Raw genomic sequence first — 23259 nt, 5'->3', positions numbered from 1 at the left:
ATAAAATTTAAATAAAATAAATAAGGGCTCCCATACAAAAAACACAATTTTTTACTATTTTTGCTCTATTATTCTATATATTCATACGTGGGAGAGCCATGCTTCGGCACGAATGGGCCGGCTCGACCGGAGAAATACCACGTTCTCACAGAAAACCGGCGTGAAATAGCGCTTACGCTGTGTTTCGCCGAGTGAGTGAGTTTACCGGAGGCCCAATCCCCTACCCTATTCCCTTCCCTACCCTCCGCTATTCCCTTCCCTACCCTCCCCTATTCCCTTCCCTACCCTCCCCTATTCCCTTCCCTTCCCTTCCCATCTCTACCCTCCCCTATTACCCTATTCCCTCTTAAAAGGCCGGCAACGCACCTGCAGCTCTTCTGATGCTGCGAGTGTCCATGGGCGACGGAAGTTGCTTTCCATCAGGTGACCCGTTTGCTCGCTTGCCCCCTTATTTCATAAAAAAAAAAAAAATATTAATAGTGGTACGTAACCCTTTGTGCGCGAGTCCAACTCGCACTTGGCCGATTATTTTAAAGCCGTTCAATTCAAATGATCAACATTAGCACACTCTTTTAAAAGTTTCACTCCCACTTTCAGGACCAGAAGATCTACGACGAACCATGCATCACGAGACACAGCGAACCTCCCAAAACGGACTTCCAGAAGCTGATAGACAACTTCGAGAGGCCAATCCAACCGAAGAACCTCAACGACAAGACCTGGAAGTCTTCCGAGAACGTCTGCGACGATTACAAAGCCGCTAAGAAGGCTGTAGTCACCATGTTCGCTACTGAGCCCAAGAGGTACAAAAAGAACGAGAAATTGAGAGACCAGAAGAAGGATTGCCAAGTCGACGTGGATAGAGAGAACGTAAGTGTTTTATTTTATATTTAATCTATGGAGTATGGACGCTTGAAACCACGTCAGTCTCTGGCCCATGCTAAGTTCTCAAAGAACTTGAGTTACCAGGGTACCAACGGAAATATATCAAATACGACGCGCTAACCATCTGAGCCATAGAGATTATTACAGCTCCTGCATAAAAATAATGGCAATGCTCATGGCATACCGACATTGCAATTATGTTTCTGATAGCGTCATAATTTTATATCTTATATCTTTAAACGAGCAATTCTTGTATACATATATATAATTGGAATTTCGGAATCGGCTCCAACGATTTTCATGAAATTTAGTATATAGGGGGTTTCGGGGGCGATAAATTGATCTAGCTAGGAATCATTTTTATAGAAAATGTCATTTTATTCGTGTTTTATAGAATACCGAGCAAAGCTCGGTCAAATAGCTAGTTGATATTTATAGATACATTAAGGGGGCGACTAACCCTAAAGTGTCGATTTTATAATTCATTTTTGTACTTGAAAATAAGCCCCGAATTGTTTCATTTTATAAAATTAGATACTACATTATATTTCCGAGAATTCGATCTGAGCAAAAACACGATATCTTAAAATTTTATCGCTAGAAAAAAAATCACAAAGATGCATCTAATTTTCATTTATTGCCATAACCGTGCATTGAACTAAGTTAATATTTTAACACATTGTATAAAATTCTATCATTGAGAGATCGACCTAGCGGATTTTCAAAATGTTGTATATTTATCGAGTTATTGAGAAAAAACTAATTTGGCGATGAATCCGCGTCGTCCTTTTTCACCTGGCATATGAAAGACGGGCGTGAGTGTGAAGAGAGAAGGACGATGTTTGATTTTTGGGGTTAGTCGCCCTCTTAATGATAAGGTTACGTTCGTTTTCCTTATGGATATAAGCAGAGACTGAATATAAGTAGGCTTTAAAGGAAATAATGATGCTTTCGGGGGCTGATGCATATAAATGTACAGGGGCTGAATGCTGATGTTTTTTTTTAATAATTTATCACGTATGTTTCCAACTGTTCTTAAAATAATATGACAATCGTAGTCTCATTTTCAGTAACATGATTCATGATGACAAAAAGAAACAGATACAATAATTCGAATTTGTGTACTGATATCGACACAAGTGTTAGAAAAGTAGAGTATCCTTGACAATAATTATTGTTATGAACTTTTGTTACCTTTGTTACCATAAACGACGCAGTTTTCAATTTCTTTGTTTTAAAATGTGATGAACATAGACAAGTCAACTGTACAAAGGTCAATCTTTGGTCTGTTGTGTAATCTACACGTGCGCTTACTACATCTTAGATAAGGGGCAAGGACTTTCTATAACTTTCTTTTGGGTTCATTAAATAATCATGATAAATAATTTTAAATCGATAAATTATTATTTATCATGATTTTAGTATCACTCAAACACATTAAGGGCCTGTTTCACCACTTCCTGATAAGGCTATCCACCAATTAACTTGACAAATCAAGTATGGATAATCTGTTAAAAAAAGTTGTGAATAGCCTATCAGGCACTTTATCAGAAAGTGGTGAAACAAGCCCTTAAACTTAAAATTTTAATTTCTTGGTTTAACATGAAAAATATTAACCTATATATTAAAACATCACAGCTATTAATAAAGCAAATTATGTGCAATTAATGATACCCGTATCTCAATACGCGTTATAAGTTCTTGCAATCTACGAGTGCGCGGCGCCCTTAGTTGTGTGAGTGACCATATATAGATGACGTAAGAAACAAGAATATTCGGTATCTACCGCGATTTCGTGATATCCCTAGGGATTTCGGGATATCCCTGATATCTTCTTTTCCCTGCGACATATACACGCGTACATGGCTCGCTCGCTACTGACTGCTCCGTCAGGTACGGACACTAACGAAAATGTCTATTCACAAATACAACTACAAATAAAGGCTACGCGCGCTCGTAGATTACAAGAACTATAGTAGTAGTTGCCACAGTAAGAAAATCGTTTATATCAACGTAATGAATTTTCTCACTTTATTTAACTTTACTACAGTGGTCTTGGTTGATTGATTTATCACAAACATCGTGGACAAACTGAATGGTTGCCAGCTAAAAATGTTGCTGTTTTAGTAAGCGTAAAATGACATACTGTATAGAAACTTAATTAGTTAATATAATATGGTAAAATATTGAAAAAAAATGCTACCATAAAAATACTAAAATTTTATATTTAACACATCTACTTAATTAATATTTTGTTTATTTTCTAAGTATTTTAATATTTTACTTCCAAAATCCAAACCATTGTTTACTTAACGTGTAAACACAGGAACATTCTCAAAGATAAGAGATGTTATCTTTGTGACGTCACACGCGCGTTTTCAACACGACTGTACAACAATACAACAGCTACTACTGTTTGTGAGTCATTAGAAAAAGCCATGCGAAAATATCGTCGGCTCACATGCCGCTGCTCTACTAAAATATAGTAAACTAAAAGTAGAGTTGTAAAAGTAGTAGAAAATGATAGAGTCTGGCTAACATCGGGATCACTGACGGTAGCCGGTTTATTAAAATTAGTAGCTAGTGGCTACGCAGGAGTCATTTTATGGCCCAAGTATGTGCGGAGTGTGCCTCTCTCCTCTCTCTTCCTTCGCGGTCGTAAAACAGATCGGGTTGAATCGAAAATTAGCCCGATCTATTTTACGACCAAAACAGGTCGCGTCGGGCTGAATTGAATTATAATTCGAAAAAAGAAAGATTTCTAAACTCGTGACATATCGCGAGTGCCGTAGCACTGCGTTTGCCTATTAGCTATATTTTGTCAGAAAAATCTTTATTCAAAAAACTACACCATTAAGAGGATACACCAGGGGCTAGAGAAATGAAAAAAAAGTGCGTGTAATATCTATAGCTGTCTCCCTTACCTCAAGCCTATACCGCAGAACGCGATAGAGACAACTGCAGAAAATCCAGAAAATCAACGATTCGTTGTCCCCTGATTCCTTCTCCAAAACTTAACCGATTTAAGTACTTTTTTCATTAAAGTTTAAAAAAAGGCTTGAGCTGTGTTCCTATGTTTTGCTTTTTTTTGTATAATCTAGCCAAATCTGTTTTCTGGACGTTTGAAGACAGCGGAAAATCTGGCCATTTTTTTGGGTTTTTGAACGTTCATATCTTATTTAATAATTAAATTATGAAAAAAAAGAAAACATAGGGACATTGTATTAGTGGCCGTAGATATTCAGGAAAAAAAAATATAACTCTACTAGCATTATCCAGAGAGGTGGCGGGCGGTGTGGACTCCTCTTAAGGTCAAAATCATACTTCAAATGTCACATTGGCCCCAAAAACACCGACTTTTGATCACGCTTATTGTCTGGATATGCCATGTCTGTTAACTAATGTCTACGGCTTTAGACAATGGATAAACCAAAACGTCGCAAATACTACAAAAAATAACATTCATAACAGTAGTTTAATAATAAAAATAGCCATTAATAAAGTAGTCCAACAAACAAAGGTTCATGTGAACCGACCACGGAGGCCTCGCCGTCAGTAATCAGGCAGCCATCGCGCTGTGTTGTGTGATTCACTTTGTTCTACATTTGAACTTCATTTTAACTGTGATTGTGGTTTTTACAAAGAGGTTTTTTTAAGAGTTGTTTTTTTTTACAAACTTTTTGTGTTACAACTTACAACTTAAGATTGTTAAGTTCGTCGCTAAGGTTGACAATATACATGGAAACCGTGATCTGGATACATATTACAGGTAAAGGATCTTGTTTCACGTTGATGCATGTTTTCCATCTTAAAATAATGAAAGTGGATATTTCCAATGTGCCTACTTAACTTTCACTTGTAAAGTTTGAATTCTGTTTGCATGTTTGAATTGTTAGATGTAATATTTCAATGTCTTCTCAAAAATATTAATTTCATTATATTTAGGTCCGGTCTATGTTCATTCTTTTGTTTTTTTTTTTTTTTTTTTTTTAATATAATAATGACTCGTAATATGAGTGTAATAAGAGAAATTAAAACGCTAAAAACTGTCGCAGGAACCCAATATTATTAGGTTCCTTCAACAGTTTTTAGCGTATTAATTTTGATACTAAGCGCGCGCATCATCGCGTCGGAAGTTCCTCGTAAAGTCGTAAGTCGTAGCTCTATTATCTCTGTACTCTGTAGATATAAGATATGCAGATGAATCACGGGGATTAGATTACCGAAATGTTTAGATAGGTTAGCGTTAAGGCGACGCCTTGATAATTTGGCTGTAACGATATCGATTTTTCTCAGCAATGACTAAAGCTAAGAAATTAAAGTTCATTGTCAGTATTCATCATGTCTTTGTCTTTGAATTACCCATAGCATAACACCATTGGTCAACTTTTATAACACAGAATAATCAATTAAAAAGACTTCTGTAAAAAAGGGATTCCTATTTTGCCAACAGAGGAGAGTGATTTAAGCTTCCATAATTTGTACATAAATAGGTTCAAGCATACACTTTAATTGGCCCATAGCTTATATGAAATGTATTTATGGTTTTTAAATTACGCGACAAAAACAATTTTGTCGCTTACGCCCTTTCCATTTTTTGCTGTTCCATTTGTGTTTTGTCTGTCTGTCATTTGTGTTTTGCCTCTCATAGAAAACAAGCAATCTAAAACATATCCAACACGGTTTTTTACTTTAACGCGGCGTCACCTTAACCAAGTAATATTCTAGTCTTGATGCCAATCTTTTATCAGCCCTGAACCTCTATCTTCGCTTATAAATTTTGTCAATTTACAGATTGGATCCGGCTATATACACCTCTACTGTGTATTCGTAGACGTAATGATCTCTTTTTCAGGTTTGGGTAGGTACTAACGGCCATTCCCAATATTTGATCTATCTCTGGTTTTGCCCTACTAGAGATAGTAATAGCTCACAATTGACATAAATTTATGTCTAATGTGAGCTATTCCTATCTCTAGTAGGGCCAAACCAGAGATAGATCAAATATTGGGAACCGCCGTTAGAGAACTTGCATTCGATAATTCATCAAAGAAGTTAGAAACCAAAAATGGGTTTGACATTTTACGTCGTAATCATGATGCTTGCGATGCATTAAAATTCAAAAACGAAATCCCATACATTTTTGATTTCTAACTCCGTCTAAACTTGCCAGCTGGATCTCCAGAAAAATCAACGCTTTTAGAAAATTGGTTTCTAGCTATGTATCAATATTCGAAAACCTACCGCCTACTAGCAAAGACAATCTTGCGTCGCCCGAAGCACTTTGCAGATGGTCCCCATTATCGTAAAGTGCATGCAAAACGCCTGTTGCGCAAGCCTCTAATTGCTGAGTGGCCCATATACCGGTCAACAACACAACAGTGTACAACTGACTCATCTCGCGAAGGACTCGGAAAAACCGCAAACAAGTTAAACGCTAACCCAAAGATTCCCTCATTTCCTATTTTAGTGAAAGGGATACCCTGTATTTCAAAATACCTGTTACTCTAAATTTAGATTTAGCCACCCAAACAAATCCGTTTCGTCCGTCTTATCATCATTTGGATGAAATGAAACCTATTAATTGTACTCCCAAAAGCTAGCTACGGAGTTGCCCATGATAGTGAATCACTAATTATCAAATAGAGCTTCTATTTGATAAGTAGTGTCCAGAAAGGTTGTAGGTACTATTAGGTAGGTTGTTTGTGCAGAATACTAAATAAGCACTTGATAAATATAGCCAATGGCATCATTGGCTATATTTATCAAGTGATGTAAACCTATAATTAAGTATAGACAATGGTCGCCATTGTCGTGAAGCCCCATAGACTCTCCCATGGTGAGTCAGGTGTTTTACGTCACGTAATGGAAAAACACGGGAGCGCCCTTTTATTAACCTTTTGCAAATAAAACTTGATGAAAATGCTTTTGATATTTGGCATTGACATTCAAAATAAGCCATTGCACGCTAAAGTTAAATTTCTAATGCCTATCAGCTGTCGTTTTGCTTTAGGCTGAGTTTCCACCGGAGATGAGCTAAGTGACGTTGCGAGGAATGTGTTTTACAAGAACCAATAGAATCGTTGCGCTGAATGTTGCCAGGCAAATGAAGCGTTTCTATTGGTTCTTAAAAATAAAAACACGTGGAAACGCAGCCTTAAGAGACAATTAAAAGACGTACATTAGACTCTCCGAGATAGCTTACTACCGCACTCAGAGACATATTTTAATGCTAGTTATAACTTTCAATTTAATGACGAGTCTGACAGATAATGTATGGGACTTATCTCAAAATTCGTCTCTGAGTGCGGTTGCACTAAGATTTCGTAAGTAAGTAAGATCCTATATTTTTTTATGAATAAGCCTTAGATCTGAAGCCTGATTCCAGATTCATAATACTGTTCGACTCAGCTTCAGAAACTTAATACTATATTTATTGGTCAACGTTTACTCGCGAGTCAACTTTGTCCAATAATAATCGAGCAGCAAGTTTTTTCAAATCCGAATCAAACGGGACATGTGAATCAATGCGCTGGGCTTATTTAAATTTTTTTTGTCTTTTATAATGTTTCTCCAGCCTACCTAGCATACGCCAACGATATATCTCACTCTCGAGATAATTAAATTTTGACATTATGAGACGAGTAGTTACTTGTCTCATAATGTCAAAACCTCGACATTATCTCGACAAAATGTGTTATTTCGATGATAGATCTACGCGAGAAAAAATGTTTGTCATGCTAGAGTGAATAGAGATGAAGAGACAAACCATCAAACATCGAGAAAACATGTAGAGTGAGATATCTCGTTGGCGTATGCTAGGTAGGCAGATCGAATCGACATAAAACTTTAGATTTTTGTTGTACATTTTTAATTTCATGAAGCTCTCAGATAGTTGAGTCAGTATGGTGTCATGTATCTTATCTGAGCGGAACTGACGCGGCATGAGTCTCGACTTGCCGGTAGAACCATGGCAACACGTTGCCACTGTTGATTTGAAAAATTCGTTATATTTAAACATTTTTTACTTAATATCTGGCACCAGCAACTGTAATTTTAAATTTTATTCAACACTTATCAATAATAATCCTCATCATCATTCGTGCTTTCTATTCGTGGATTTTAACTTATTTTAAGCATATCAGATTTTACGGAACGTCTAATTCTCATTGGTTTTCCCTTATTAATTAGATATTTTATATTTTTTGTTTAAATGCAATAGTCTCGTAAAATATTTTTAAACATTTGGTTTCTCTATAAACGCTGCCGGCATTTCTAAGAAATTTAGTATTCTACAAAGTAAAATACCTAACAAAGCTCGATTTCCTTTAATCGTTATTTTGCATAGCCTTACTTATCTGTGTTACATTCAAAACTAAAGCAGAAGTTTCCATAAAATTATCTAATGACGTTCGTACTGAACCAATTGATAAAAAGTGAATTGGGATTGAAAAGTTGACTGATAGGGGGCGACTGACTGTCTGAGGGTATCCAGGCTGTCGCATTATCTGCTTTTATTAGCTAGAGATGTTGCTTTTTATCGACAGTTTTTACGTTAGGTAATTTTGTAGCTCTAGCCCTAGCTCGATTATTAACCATATTAATATGTTGTTGTGGATATTCTATTGTGTCTTGTCGACATTATTATCTATTTCAGATTATTCCCTTGTTTACCTCATCTGCTCTCTGCTCTGAAATATGCCACGTCAACATTTTATATCTCATTTCCTTTATCTTATTTAAAAAGTATGTCATGGTCTTTTGTTAATGTGCATTGAATTTTCCTTACTTCTGTTACTTCGTTTGCGACTTTGTCTAGAGTTGTCTCCTATCGAAATCTTATTTTCCTTACCTTAGTTAGGTACTTACATTACCATTGGCTTTCATTAGCTAGGGATGTCACCTCAAAATATCGACATTTTCAACATTTATTAATGAACAAATGTTTTTACTTTCCTTTACCTTATCCGCGATCAATTTGGTTTGAAGCGTTTAAGAAACCATTACCTATCTAGGACCAACCGGCATACTGTTAAAAATTAGGACCATACTCCGCTTGAGTAGTCAAGCCGTTAACTGCAATGGTGGTCGCATTTTAAACGGAAGTTGCTGTTCCTTGACAAATCACAAACAAAGACATTTCTTCTACTTTGTTTTTTTTCTATTGTCATAATGTTCTAGTGACACCTATTCGGTTGATTGCTTTATTATTTTATATCTTGAAGTGTATTTTGTAAAATATTTGATAAAATCTAAGTAAGAGTACAACAATTAAGATTAGTTTTATCTTTTCTCACGTTTTTTGTCTGCAGTGTCTTTTGTCGCTTAAAGCGTAATTAGTGTGATACATTATTAAGACTTTGAAGTAGGTTAGAAGAGGAAAAAGTAGCATATTTTATAAGTTAGCCGTAAGAAGAAAATTTGTACCTATGTAATTGTATATTTGCACTAGACATCTTAATTCTTAACTTCGTTTCTATCATAATAATAAATAATTTATTATCTGCATTGTGTAACACCAAACAATTCCAAACGTCACCAACCATTCGTGAGTTACCATGAAATAATTATTCAACGTCTTCTGTCCTCTCGTTTTAGAGCCATAGCCCATACCTCACCGGGACGCCATATCGACGTGGCCAGTGACGTTACCATGGCAACGTCCAAGCAACGTCTGGCGTCTCTACGTCGCCGCAAAGCGGTGTTTTTCTTAAGGCCCAGTAGTCCCTAAAATAAGCAGGTCGATGTCTGTCAGTACGAATATCGACGTTAAAATAACATTAATATCAGCGCGCCTTGTACAGTGGCGGTTACGCGCTCGCCGCGTGCCTTGAAAATAGAAAATAGGAGCAAAAACCTTTTGTTTTTAGTATTACACAAATCAAATATATCAAATCGTTTACGTTAGGTTACGACACATATACTACATTTTTTGTTTTTTCTAGAAAGTGTGTAATTTAGCCATAAAATGATTTAATTATGAAAAACAGCGTTATAACAGTCATCTTTGAGATTTTTTTCTATCGAGCAGAATTTTTCAAATTGTGTACTGATATACCTTTGCGTATAGGAAATTTTCTCAATTTTAAAACGGTTCTTATTTTATACTTAAATAATGACATTTCCTTTACTAAAAACGTGTTTTAAAAACTCCATTTTACGTAGTTGCAACAACCACAGCGCCTTAAAATTAAGTTTAAAAACAGCGCTTTGCGGCGACGTAGAGAAGCCAGACGTTGCTTGGTCGTTGCCATGGTAACGTCACTGGCCACGTCGCGATGGCGTCCCGGTGAGGTATGGTAGTCTTGATGGACGTATTCGGCCTCACGTCAATAAATTATCGAGTGTAATTAGCGATGTGTCAGTCCAGTATAAACAGATATCGACATCAGCTAATCACAACACTAAATGATATCATAATTGTTATTGTACAATGCTTAGTGACCTAGCCTCGTTTGATAAGGGTTCATATTGTAGAGAGCCATGCATCGATCTATTTTTTTCGTATACTTAATATAGAAAAAATTTTACCTAATCTGTGTTTATGTTTTTAAAATAAGAAAATACCCTCTATATTGATAAGTTACATTTATACATATTAATAAGGACATTTTGCTAGAATTGAGATTTCCTATCTCTGGAATTATTTTCAATATTATTACTTATATTTACAATATTAGTACGATTTTTTTTTTCACGCCCATCAAAATTCAATAGTTACTAGTGGAGCTGAGTAATAAATAAACTAGATAATACGTCAATCAGATTGGTTCTCAATAACATAAAGCGGTCACAGCAGTTATCAGCTGTGAGAGATGTTTCTTAATTCAAATTAGTACGTTTCCACCGCCAAGTGTTGCTACAACCGTGAAACTGACTCCGCCAATATGTGCCCAGGTATTTTTTTTATTTACACTGATGCACGCAAATAAATATTGCCAAGCCGTGTTGTATAGTTTTCTTTTTCCTTCTTGTTTTTTTTTTTTAATTTTATAATCTGTAGGTTAGATTCGGTTTACAGCTTGTATCCTAGATTATCTTGTATAAGTACTGTATAAAATTTTGTTTTACTAATAAATACTAAACAATTTTTTTTGTTCATTCTCTAAATTAGTGACAGTGCAATGATCACTTTTGTCTTATTTAAACACTGATAAGAGTTTAAATAACTAAGTACATAGTAACACAATAAAATTTAACCATACCATAGCTGTTAAGATAAAATAAAAAATACTTATCTTATTTTGCTCTAGGTTTTATATTAATCAGTTATCACAAATAAAACTAAGAGGATAGCTTTTGTAGATTTGTATTTGTAGATTTTTTAACCGACTTCCAAAAAACGAGGAGGTTATATTATATTCGGCTGTGGATATATTTTTTTTTGTATGTTCGACCACTACTCCGCCGTTTGTGAACCGATTTTAAAAATTTTTGTTTTGTTATATTAGGTTTCACTCCAATTTGGTCCCATTTTCACAAAAGTGGTGATCTGATGATGGGATCCATGAGTCATCGAGGAAACTCCTCAAAATTTATATGGAAACATATGGTGATTTTGGTTTTATGAGAAGCATCCTAAGCATATGCTACCAAAACGCAAGAATTTGCACCAAGGTATACTATGGTTCCGAAGATACTAAGAGAACTCCGGATTCCTTATAGATACAAGTTTGGGGGTTTAGGCGGTTTTAAGAACTGAAAGCATATGTTACTATGCAAATTACATTCATCATCATCATCATCATCATCATCATCATCATCATCATCATCATCATCATCATCATCATCACTACCATGTCAGGGTCACCAATGTCACAACTCACATGGTTGTATATGAATACAATATACACACAACACCATAAAATATCATCAGTCATCACTTTATGTCCTTATCCTAAAATACGTGGGAGAGCCATGCTTCGGCACGAATGGGCCGGCTCGACCGGAGAAATACCACGTTCTCACAGACAGCCGGCGTGAAACAGCGCTTGCGCTGTGTTTCGCCGAGTAAGTGAGTTTACCGGATGCCTAATCCCCTACCCTATTCCTTTCCCTACCCTCCCCTATTCCCTTCCCTTCCCTACCCTCCCCTATTACCCTATTCCCTATTAAAAGTCCGGCAATGCACTTGCAGCTCTTCTGATGCTGCGAGTGTCCATGGTCGACGGAAGTTGCTTTCCATCAGGTGACCCGTTTGCTCGTTTATCCCCTTATTTCATAAAAAAAATCTATTTGGTACATTTGAAAGCGATTTTAATACAAAAAAAATATACTTAACGTTGTTTCAAAATACATAATATTTCAAGTACCACAAAATTGAACATAAGTAACAAAATATTCAACCTTTACTCCAGAGCGTAAGGCACACATTTGGGTTGGACTGAAGGAAACGGGGCACTATGGAAAAAAGACAAAAATTTTTCGTCCAAATTTTAACCTCTTATAACCACCCTTTTTGAATATACCAATCGATAGAGGGTGCCAAGGGGAGCAAAAAAGCTCCGATAAACTTTTCTCAAAAATCAACCCCTGTCGAAAGACAGGCCGAAATGTGACCCTCGTTAGTACGGAGAAAATAATTTAAAAAATTTGGACGAAAAAATTCAACCTCTTATAACCACCCCTTTTTAATACATCAATCGATAGGGGGCGACCCCTTTTGAATACATCAATCGATAGGGGGCGCCAAGGGGAGTAAGAAAGCTCAGATAAACTTTTCTCAAAAATCAACCCCCGGCCAGATACAGGCCGATATACGAACCTCGTTAGTATGGCGAAAATACTTTAAAAAAATTTGACGACTAAAATACAACCCCCTATGACCACCCCTTTTTATTATACCAATCGATAAGGGGCGCCAAGGGAAGCAAAAAAGCTCAGATAAACTTTTCTCAAAAATGTCCCCTGACCCTGACCCCTGTCGAATGACAGGCCGAAATGTGGCCCTTGTTAGTATGGCGAAAATACTTAGAAAAATTTGGCTAAGGTTTAGGAACCTACGTCAATTAAATGTTGGTGACATGGGTTAAGGAGGATTGTTTTGGGTGAGAAAAACTCCTACTTACCGTTTCCACCGCCAGTAAACTCTCCGTTTAGAAGAAATTCGCATTTGAGATTTTGGTAATCTTCAGATAAAGATCATCTGTTTTCTGATGTTTACGAAGTATTTTTAAGGCAACTCAAGGCTGTGATGAGTGGGTCTTACTTAACTACTCAACCACGGATACCGAAGGCCCCAGCCAAAACAAAAACAAACACAATCCAGAAAGTCCAAAAATAGGTTAGGTTAGGTTGGAACTTAGACCACAACACCTAGAAGTCGACTTTCTTTTGTAGTAGTTTGTCAAATAAATTGGGGTAGGTTTGTAAACATTTACCAAGATTAAGATAATATAGGTACATAGTTAATAGGTACAATAATTGCCTAGCGGCTAGCACGTGTTTACTGTTCACTTCGATTTTTTTAAATGTATTGTTTAAAATTATCTACCTGATATTTGTGAGCACGACGTCTGACTCTTAACAAATTGTAATAAGAATTAAGATCCGTAGAATATTAAATATACTTACGCGATGGTTAGTAGGTAACTAAAAAGAGTGAAATTATTATTTTTAACAAAAAATTAAAACCGACTTCCAAGGTAAAAACAATAATAACATCCTTATAATATGAACTAAAAAGTATTAAATAATTTTTCCTATCTAATAGTGCCTTTTTCCGAATTCGGCTAAACCTCAACTATTTCTGTACTCAATCTTCATAATTTTGAAGTCGGTGCCAGTTCCAAAAGTTTCAAATATTCTGTCAGAGAACTAAAGATTCAGCTATCTGGTACCGACTTCAAAATGATGAAGATTGAGTACAGAAATAGTTGAGGTTTAGCCGAATTCGGAAAAAGGCACTATTAGATAGGAAAAATTATTTAATACTTTTTAGTTCATATTATAAGGATGTTATTATTGTTTTTACCCTGGAAGTCGGTTTTAATTTTTTGTTAAAAATAATTATAGTCTCTAACAACAATATCTGGTGTATTTCTCAGTTTACTAGATTTTTACCAACTCTAAATTAATCTACTTTAAAAATTATATCAATAACGAGCTTCTGCCCGCGGCCCGGCTTCGCTCGCGTTAAGAAGTATTATTATATACAAACTTTCATCACCTATTTTAACCCCTTGGGGGTAGAATTGATCAAAATCCTTTCTTAGCGGATGCCTACGTCATAACAGCTACCTGCATGCCAAATTTCAGCCCGATCCGTCCAGTGGTTTGGGCTGTGCGTTGATAGATCACTATGTCAATCAGTCAGTCACCTTTGAGTTTTATATATTAAGATTGGTCGGCGTAATTTATTTTTTGTATGTTACATGATTAGACGCCTGAATCGATTAAGAAATTCTTCTTTGTTTGAAAGGTTACTCTCTCACTTTAGTTCCTTGAAACAAATTTGTATCAAAGACATTATTAAATAATGGTTTGTCTATCTTTGGAAATCTAAATGTTGGTCCTAAATAGATTTACATTTTCCTTTTTTTGGAATCTGAGCTTAATTTTCCATAGCCATAACTCATCATCATCAGTTTATTTACTGTCGTCTAACGGATATATTCCTATTTCCAGCTCAATCGGCTGATGTCGGAGATCTACGAGACGGTGACGGCGGCTTGCAACATGGCCGACAACAAGCCCGGCAGCTTCCCCACTGACGCCGCGGACACCACCAGCGAAGGTATGCCCTCATAGAGAGACGGTGACGGCGGCGTGCGACATGGCCGACCACAAGCCCGGCAGCTTCCCCACTGACGCCGCGGACACCACCAGCGAAGGTATGCCCTCATAGAGAGACGGCGACGGCGGCGTGCGACATGGCCGACAACAAGCCCGGCAGCTTCCCCACTGACGCCGCGGACACCACCAGCGAAGGTATGCCTTCATAGAGAGACGGTGACGGCGGCGTGCGACATGGCCGACCACAAGCCCGGCAGCTTCCCCACTGACGCCGCGGACACCACCAGCGAAGGTATGCCCTCATAGAGAGACGGTGACGGCGGCGTGCGACATGGCCGACCACAAGCCCGGCAGCTTCCCCACTGACGCCGCGGACACCACCAGCGAAGGTATGCCCTCATAGAGAGACGGCGACGGCGGCGTGCGACATGGCCGACAACAAGCCCGGCAGCTTCCCCACTGACGCACGATGCTGGGTGTAAAGTGATAATACTTTAGGGTGAGTGTGTGTCCTTTGTCACTGCAAAACTGGCCATAGACGGACCGCAAGTTGCAGTCGGGGCAAGTTGCTCTAAAGCGGTCGCGTTAAAATTTGCACCGACCGCTCAAGAACTGATCGAGTGGTCTGTATATTGCAGATATGAATTTAGTATGGAAACTGCCGTGCGGCGACCGTACTTTGCAGTCGGTTTCGACCGCAAGATGCGGCCCGTCTATGGCCGGCCTCACTTTCATCAGCCCTGAAAGAGTAAGTTTTTTCTTTACTGGGAAAAAAAATTAAGAACTCTATACAAGGGGCATACACACACCCTCAAATATTATCAGTTTGTTTTGGTATAGTAAAAAGTTGATGTCACAAAAGTAACCAATGATGATCTTTCAGTAGCGATTAAAAGGTTTTAATTGGTGAGTAAAGTGGTTTAAGAAATATTGACGATATTGCGGTTACGTGGCGAGTTCACTGTCTCTACACGAATTAATATCGTCAGATTCAAATGCTGTTAGGTTACGACCTCTTGGAGTTGCGTTACGCGATTTTATTTCGTTACTCACGGGTCACATCACTCGTTTGACTCAATTTGCACCGTTGCGGAATGGAACGGAATGGAAGCGTCAATTGCGCCTCATTCGAGGAAATTAACACTGGACAATTCTCGAGAATTCCGCGGGAAAACGCGCGCCCAATTTTTTGGCCCGTATTTGTGTTGTTGCAGCTGACATAAAGTTCATTGCGTTATGTATGCACAGTTTCGTTGCAAAAAGTCGCTTCCATTCCATTCCGCGCCGTATAAATTGAGCCTGTCTTCCGACGGCAGGTTGTCAGATGTTGCTCACGTCATGCTGCCCCAAAATATCGTAGCTTGATGGAATTTGATAATAGCTGCCGATTGTCGCCTGGAATCAGTCTGCAGCTATTCGTGAGTTGTAGGTGTTTGGGAACTCTTTAAAGGAATCACGAGGGATGCGCAAAAATGCCCACACAAGCCATCGTCGGCGACTGTAAATGGTATGCCATTTAAAGAAGCAGATCGCAGATAACTTATCAAGTTTCGCACCATTGCAATATCGCTTAATATGTCGGTATGTGGTCTATGACGTAAAAAATAATTAAAGCATAGACGTCAACTTGGTTACATAATCCATACCTCGGTCTTATTACGTTTATTGTTACGGTTGTTATATATCGTCCAAAGTAGAAGGAGTCGTATTAGATTCTCAAGGGTCGTGAGTCCTGAAGCCTGAGCCGCACACTACAGGCTAACGACCTGCCTTCGAACAGGAAAAAAGCCCACCGTCTTAATATCAAATTGTTATCGAGCCTAAATGATATTATGTCATAATCAAAGAGTTTTATCCCGCGCTATCGATGGTCGAGGTCGAACTATGTGCGAGTGAGATAGCTGCAGTGATAATGATTCGTTAATTGAAAACGTTCCCAACTAACCTCTAACATTCGGGATTCGGCAGTGCAAGAGGTAAGATGCTTTGTAATGCCACGGATATGTGTTATATGTCTGTAAAATGATAATAATTGCAATTCAAATTTCGTCGAAATATAAAAAAATCGCTTTCAATTAATTTTGTCACAGATACATTGTATGAGCATCAAGTTCTGTTCTCAACTTTTACTAAAGTCACCGGATGAAGATAAATTCTGGATAAAATCTATTCCGGCGCTACTTGTATTATTCACATTGTATTTACATTATTTGCTTATGTCAATAAGTAGGCTAATATCTCATAGTTAAAAAAAACATGCTTAATTTTATTTTATTTTTTCAAGAATTTTAACAAAAATATTGCATTGTCATTGGCTCATAATACGTATGCAAAGTTTCGAATTAGACTACTGGAGATAGGTAAAAATTGTGATCAAATATTCCCTTACATACATAGCTACAGCCCAAGCTAATGGTAGGCCTCATGTAGACGTTCTAAAACTGTTAACTTTGTTAACCTATTTGGAAATGAATATTTTCCTTTCATTTAAAAAATGTTTCAGAATCCGTGAGGCTGACGCGCAGTCTCACTGAGAAGCGCAAGAACTATGTGCGGCGCGTCTCCTCTCGAGTCGCCTACCTGGAGCCCAGGGTCCGGAACCGGCGCTTCCGCCACGAGACCTCCGTCTGCTCCACCAAGTCCGAGTGCCTAGAGAACCCCTACTCCACCTTCCGCTCCTGGAAGAGCTTCCGCAACTCCCAGGGGAACCTATCCAGGGACAAAATGGAGCGAAGTGAATCCACGGACTCAAAATGCAATTTGACGGATTCGAGCGGGAATCTGTTGTCTATGGTCAACGATAGCATGGACAATTTGAGCATAGACGAGAAGACGGGGTGTGTTGATATCGAGCTGCCGTTTGAGCCGCGTGAGCGGGGACTGTTCAACGTGTGTCTACTGGTCGGCCTGAACTACTTCAAGGGACAGGCCTACGTCAAGAGCGTGTTCCCCAGCCAGGTAAGCTTATCTAAATTATGTTCCCCGATGGCGTACTGGTAAAATAAAATCAGGAATTGAGCATCTCCGTGCAATAGAATAGAGCCCAACTAACTAACCTAACCTAACTTATAAATTGCGCGCGGCATCGCCTGCGTGAAACGCAGTAACTACATTTTCTCGTACGTTGTATATATTTCCCTGACAAACCGGCACAGAACGATAGATACGAAACTCTGTGTGGCCTCTCCGATGCAAACAAACATTTCCACTTTATAATTAGTAGTATTACTACTAAATATAAACGGGAAATACATAATATTAATATGTGCTAAAACCATTGTAGATAAATTAATGTAAAATATAAAATATTAGCAGTACATTACGTAGTACACAATAGTTGGCGCCGTAACAGGAAAAACATACAATAAAAGTGTAAATAATTAGATCAATTATACACTTCACTGTGTCTACGAACACGTGAGTAACGTGCCTGAGTAACTCACACGCCCACTTGATGACCGTATTCATTGTCTAGTGTTGGCGAATAGTTGTAATGGACCACCAATTTTTACCAGATTAACAGAAATTTTCAGTGTGGATTCAGGGCCTAATGCGTCTATTTTATTATTATAGCGCTTTTTATTACACAATAAATGGTGTAACCAAACTAAGTTATAATACTTTAGGGTGTGTATGGCTACCCTATCCCAAAAAAAAAAATGGAAAAATTCATGACGCTCGGGCGCTTGCCCATACAACAAAAAAAAAAACTTTGCTCTTTCTGCGCTGCTTGCACTGCACTAAACACTAGGTCACAACACTTAGCAGTTAGTCCGAACACTAATCACTAGGTCCAATCACTAAGCACTATCACTGTCCTAGGTCGTAGCCAAGTCGCAGGTTTCACTGGTTCACTCACTATTGATCACTTGATGTCGCCTTGAAGATCGCTCAGATTGAACTGACTTGCCGGGCCTGCCTGCGGCTCTTTTTATATGGCGAGACGAATTCCAGAAATTTCCCGATTCACGTAAACAAGTAAACAACCGTGGGAAATTTCTAGGAGGCTCGGGCATGTACCACAATAAAAACTGCCGTCCTTGCGATAAGTGCAGTAAGTTGAATTTGAATTTAGACCTTATGGACTCAGTCATAAGGTCTAAATTCAAACACGCTAACAAATAAAGGGTAAACACGTAAACAAACATTGGACCTTTCTAGAAGGTTCGAGTATGTACTTGCGCACCACGTGTCCATGTACCATGTACCGTAACAGTATTATCACTTAATTTTTTACACCTTATATAATCATTATTTTATTGCATTCTTGACCTTTGCAAATAATATCGCACATAGACAATGCAGCATAGCGTTTGACGGGACGGGTTGTTCAAGTTTTAACGCATCGCAACGTTTTACGACGCTTCACGTTTCCCCCGCATCATTAGCCACAAATCCTGTCATATCTCTATTGCCAGGTGCGAGTCCCGCCGCACATCGAGAGCCTGATATTCCCGGAGACGCTGAGCGGCGGCACGGGCGAGCTGGCGGGCAGCAGCGGCCAGTGCTACTCGCTCGTGCTGACCGACGAACGCGGCGAGAGAGCGTACGGGTAAGTGGCTACTAGCTGTATTTATGTATCATCGAGGAAATTGATTCATAGGCAGTTGACAGACCTTTCGTTGAACGTCATTTGATCGAATCATGTCAATTCAATGTTAATAATTGTGATCTGTCAACTGGGTTCGACGTGCGACCAAACTACGTAGGTCCCCCATCTTCCTAGGAATCAACTTCTCTGATAGAACTTTTTACTAAGATCCTTGTTAGACTTAACCAGGATCTTTTCATGGCAGTAAATGTTGACATGGGGGGTGTGGGGTCAACAGCTGTAACTTTAAAAGACAGCAGCCTAAAGGTACCGCACTTGACACTACGCGGCTGCGACGCGACGAAACACTTCATATTCCATAGAGCTGACGTTTTACAAACGTTATTTTGTTACATGCGAAATCCCACTGAGATGGCAAAAGGGTGACATAAGTCAGATGTCTCTGAAGTTACAATTTACAAGATGACGGCATGCGTTCCGATTTTGGCCACGAACTATATCTGTTGAGACTTGAGATGTATGGTCTGTCAAGAAACTGAAGAAATTAAAAAGTGGCAACATCGTAGTGTTATTTCTTTCAAATCAATCTAAGAAAAAAGGGATGACACTACGATGTTGCCACTTTTTAGTTTCTTCACTTTCTTGACAGACTGTATGTTACAGTATAGTAAATATTTATTTTTCTATTAATTTTGTAGGTATTGCCGGCGCGTGTTGCCCGAAGGCGCTACGACCTGTCTTCCGCTATGTTACTGCCTCATAGGGAAGTACAGGGCACCTGGCTTTTATTATAAGGTGAGACATTTTAAGCATAAACTCATCGTATATTTTAATGAAAAGACCTTATTAAAAGCTTTTATTTTTTATGTTGAGGCACGGAACACGTTGAAGTTTTTACGACAGTCAAATATTAGTTACATCTAGTATTATTTGTCAAACAAACTTATTGCTGAAGATGTAAACAAAGTTCGTAGACAGTAGTTGTAGGTCTTGCTAGTAAATGCAAGAAGATGAAAGAAGCTGTAGTAAAACACTATTTTCTGATCAATTATTATCAAGGTTTAAGGAAAAATTAAGAGATCTAAGGATATAAATAGAAAATATTTATGACAACTATATCATACTAGATGACGCCCGCAACTCCGTTGCGCCAAAACTCGTTTATCGCGCGGGAACCGTACATTTTTCCGGGACAAAAAGTATCATATGTCCTTTCCCGGGACTCAAAGTATCTCCATGGCAAATTTCAGCAAAATCGGTTCAGTGGTTTGGGCGTGAAGAGGTGACAGACAGACAGACACACTTTCGCATTTATAATATTAGTATAGATAGTATTGTATCATAAAGTTAGTTAATACGGGCAAGGCACTAGCGAATCCAGTTTTGCGGTTGTCCATGGTCGTAACTTATCGCTTTACATTGGATGATCGGTCGCTCGTTTATGAAAAGAAAATAATATTATATTCACTAACCTTTATAATGGTTCGGAGCTGGCTATTTAACTTGTGCGTATTTAATTTTGATCGTCATGTTTCAGATATTAAAGGAGATAGAATCTCAGCACGGCAACTCGGAGTTGGAAATTAACGATATACTCCAGCAACTGTTCGAGACGGATTTCCCGGCGCCCGGCGAGCAGATCACGCTCACGTACCGGCCGTCCGGCGACCGGACCGCGTCCGTCACCGTCCGGCGGGGGACGGACGAGGAGGCTGATGAGGATGTGGAGAACAATAACAGCCCCAAGTCGTATGGCCCGAGGTTAGTTAGAAGAGCACAGATATTATGGCTATGTTACCAGCTTCGTACGAGAAATTAGTTAGCGTACGACTAGAATATTTACCGCGAGTAAAATCCTTGTCATTTTCCGAGATGGTATTTCCTACAGATCAGGATCTGTTTGTTGTCTGTTGGGACATACTATCTTGACATACTCATCATAGACGTTCTGTTATATGGATGTATTATATGGATGTTATATGGATGTTAAAAATATTAGGTTAAGTTTTTGACTTTTCGTATTTGTATGTTTAACGATTACATAATGAATACGGAATACCAATGTATCAAGTATTCCGTAAATGGAATAAACCTATCATATGCTTGTTTGTGGTCCAATTCTCATTTAATCGTCAGGCGTGCCGTAATCCGTCGCGGTATCGAGCCGAGAGCGGACGAGCACAACGCGTCTGCGCTGCTCGACGCGTTGGGGGCGGGGCTGCTCGTCAAGGTGTTCGGCTCTCTACTGCTGGAGCGGAAAGTCGTTATAGTCGGCGACCACCTCGGGTATGTATTATTGAGTCATAGTAGCGTAGTGTCGCTTTGTGCGTCGTCAGTCGTACTGGTCTTGATATAGCCCGATTGAATAACGTCCACACGATGCTTTGCTTTGCGAATACCGTCGGCTTTTATTGTAGCAGACAGATGTCACAAACTCAAAATCCTCATTAGTTTTTTGGTTTTCATGGAAAATCTTCTGTTACGTTTTATTTAACTACAAATTATTCATATCTTTATTATGTTATTATTCCAGCATGGTGTCGTCGTGTCTGGAGGCGCTGCAGGGCGCGCTGTACCCGTTCGTGTGGCAGCAGCCGCTGATCTCCGCCATCCCCGCGGCCATACAGCGCGACGTCCTGGAGGCGCCGCTGCCCATACTCGCCGGCATGCTGCGCGCGCCCGCCCTGGACGCCAGCCAGCTGCTCTTCGAGGAGGTACTGTCTCGCTCGCACTGTCTGTCTGTCCGACTGTCCCGCTCGCTCGTGTGACGTCATCGTATTGTGTTGATAGATTTTTCACTATATAACCTCAAATGAAATAGAAAAAATAAAGAAGCGAGTCTAGTGACCTATGAACTGTGACCGGTCAAACTACATCTTGCTTTGTAATACACCCACACTAGCACGCACGTACAGATGCGCACACGCATGCACTTACAAATACACACAAACACATTTTTAAAGGGATTTATCGCGGTTTTTTTAACTAGTAAGTAACTTCATGTTAGTCGGTCTGAATTTATAGCCAGTTTTTGTTTCCAGGGCATGTTGATTGATCTCACGAACCCGAACAAGGTGCTATTCTACCAAGGGGACGAAGCCACGATCCTGCCGACGGCGAGCTACAAGACCCTCAAGACCTCGCTCCAGATGGAGTCCAGCAAGAGCCGGGACAGACAGGAGGACGAGAGGACCAGGAATGTGATGATCTACGAGGCCTTCCTCAGGTTCTTCGTGGATATCCTGGGTGATTTCTGGAAGTTCTTCTCCGCGGGCGAAGTGACGGAGGGCGCTCTCGGCAAAAACGGTGTAGTGTTCGATGTGAGTTTTGAAATTAATTATAAAATAGCTTGCTGTGTTGTTATTTGAGTCATAAATTACTGATCTATTGCTGTCCAAATAATGTGTTCAAATAATTTAATTTACCTGTTAGAGATTATTTTGCTTGTGTCGAGTTTGTTTTACATACATGTTTTGAGCAACATTTACAATAATATTATAGTTACGACGACCAGTACTCAAAAATATGTTTTCAATATTATCTATAATATAATCCTACTATTTTTTATTACAGAAGGAGAACTTCGTTCGAAGCGCGAAGTCGAAGCAGGTGCAATACTTCTTGGAGTGGTTCACGGAGACGGCGATGTTTAACCACTTCATACAGAACATGGCCGTCAGCTACCGCCAGGAGGTGGGGGAAGCTCCCTTCGAGGAGGCGGGGCTGGTGGACACCCCCCTCCCCGACTTCTACGAGCTGTTCCACGAGCGAGTGAGAAGTAGGACCAAGTCCGAAAATAAACTTAACGACTCCAAAGTGAACTACAAAAGTGCTGTCAATAAAAAAGTGAAGCTACTAAAGACGAAACTCAGAGATTTGGTCGCTTGAAGTGATAAGTGAGTGAAATGTTACTGTAAAGTGTTTATGATGATTGAGTATAGCATGTTATTTTATTGTTGCTGAGAATGTATTGAACATAGTTTAAATAGCATAGTGTATAATTTTATGTATAGGTGATATTAATGGGTCTGCACGATTATGCTTTGCAATTTTTGTAATAAATAACCATTTTTTTAAAACAGTGTTTA

General features: G+C 38.9%; 1 protein-coding gene across 1 annotated transcript in view; it reads left to right on the top strand.

The window, feature by feature from the left end:
- LOC121727395 overlaps positions 1 to 23259 on the top strand; it is a 44604-nt gene extending 21345 nt beyond the window's left edge. Inside the window, exons 2-11 of the mRNA XM_042115228.1 lie at positions 598 to 870; positions 14512 to 14620; positions 17123 to 17577; positions 19038 to 19171; positions 19870 to 19966; positions 20709 to 20932; positions 21308 to 21457; positions 21705 to 21885; positions 22213 to 22491; positions 22745 to 23259. Of these exons, the coding sequence (XP_041971162.1) occupies positions 598 to 870; positions 14512 to 14620; positions 17123 to 17577; positions 19038 to 19171; positions 19870 to 19966; positions 20709 to 20932; positions 21308 to 21457; positions 21705 to 21885; positions 22213 to 22491; positions 22745 to 23059 (2217 nt within the window). The 3' untranslated portion in view covers positions 23060 to 23259. The remainder of the gene's footprint in view (positions 1 to 597; positions 871 to 14511; positions 14621 to 17122; positions 17578 to 19037; positions 19172 to 19869; positions 19967 to 20708; positions 20933 to 21307; positions 21458 to 21704; positions 21886 to 22212; positions 22492 to 22744) is intronic.

The sequence above is a fragment of the Aricia agestis genome, chromosome 5 (genome assembly GCF_905147365.1).
Source record: "Aricia agestis chromosome 5, ilAriAges1.1, whole genome shotgun sequence".
Lineage (NCBI taxonomy): Eukaryota > Metazoa > Arthropoda > Insecta > Lepidoptera > Lycaenidae > Aricia > Aricia agestis.
The sequence above is the reverse complement of the archived record's forward strand: the minus strand, read 5'-3'. Positions and strand labels throughout refer to the sequence as shown.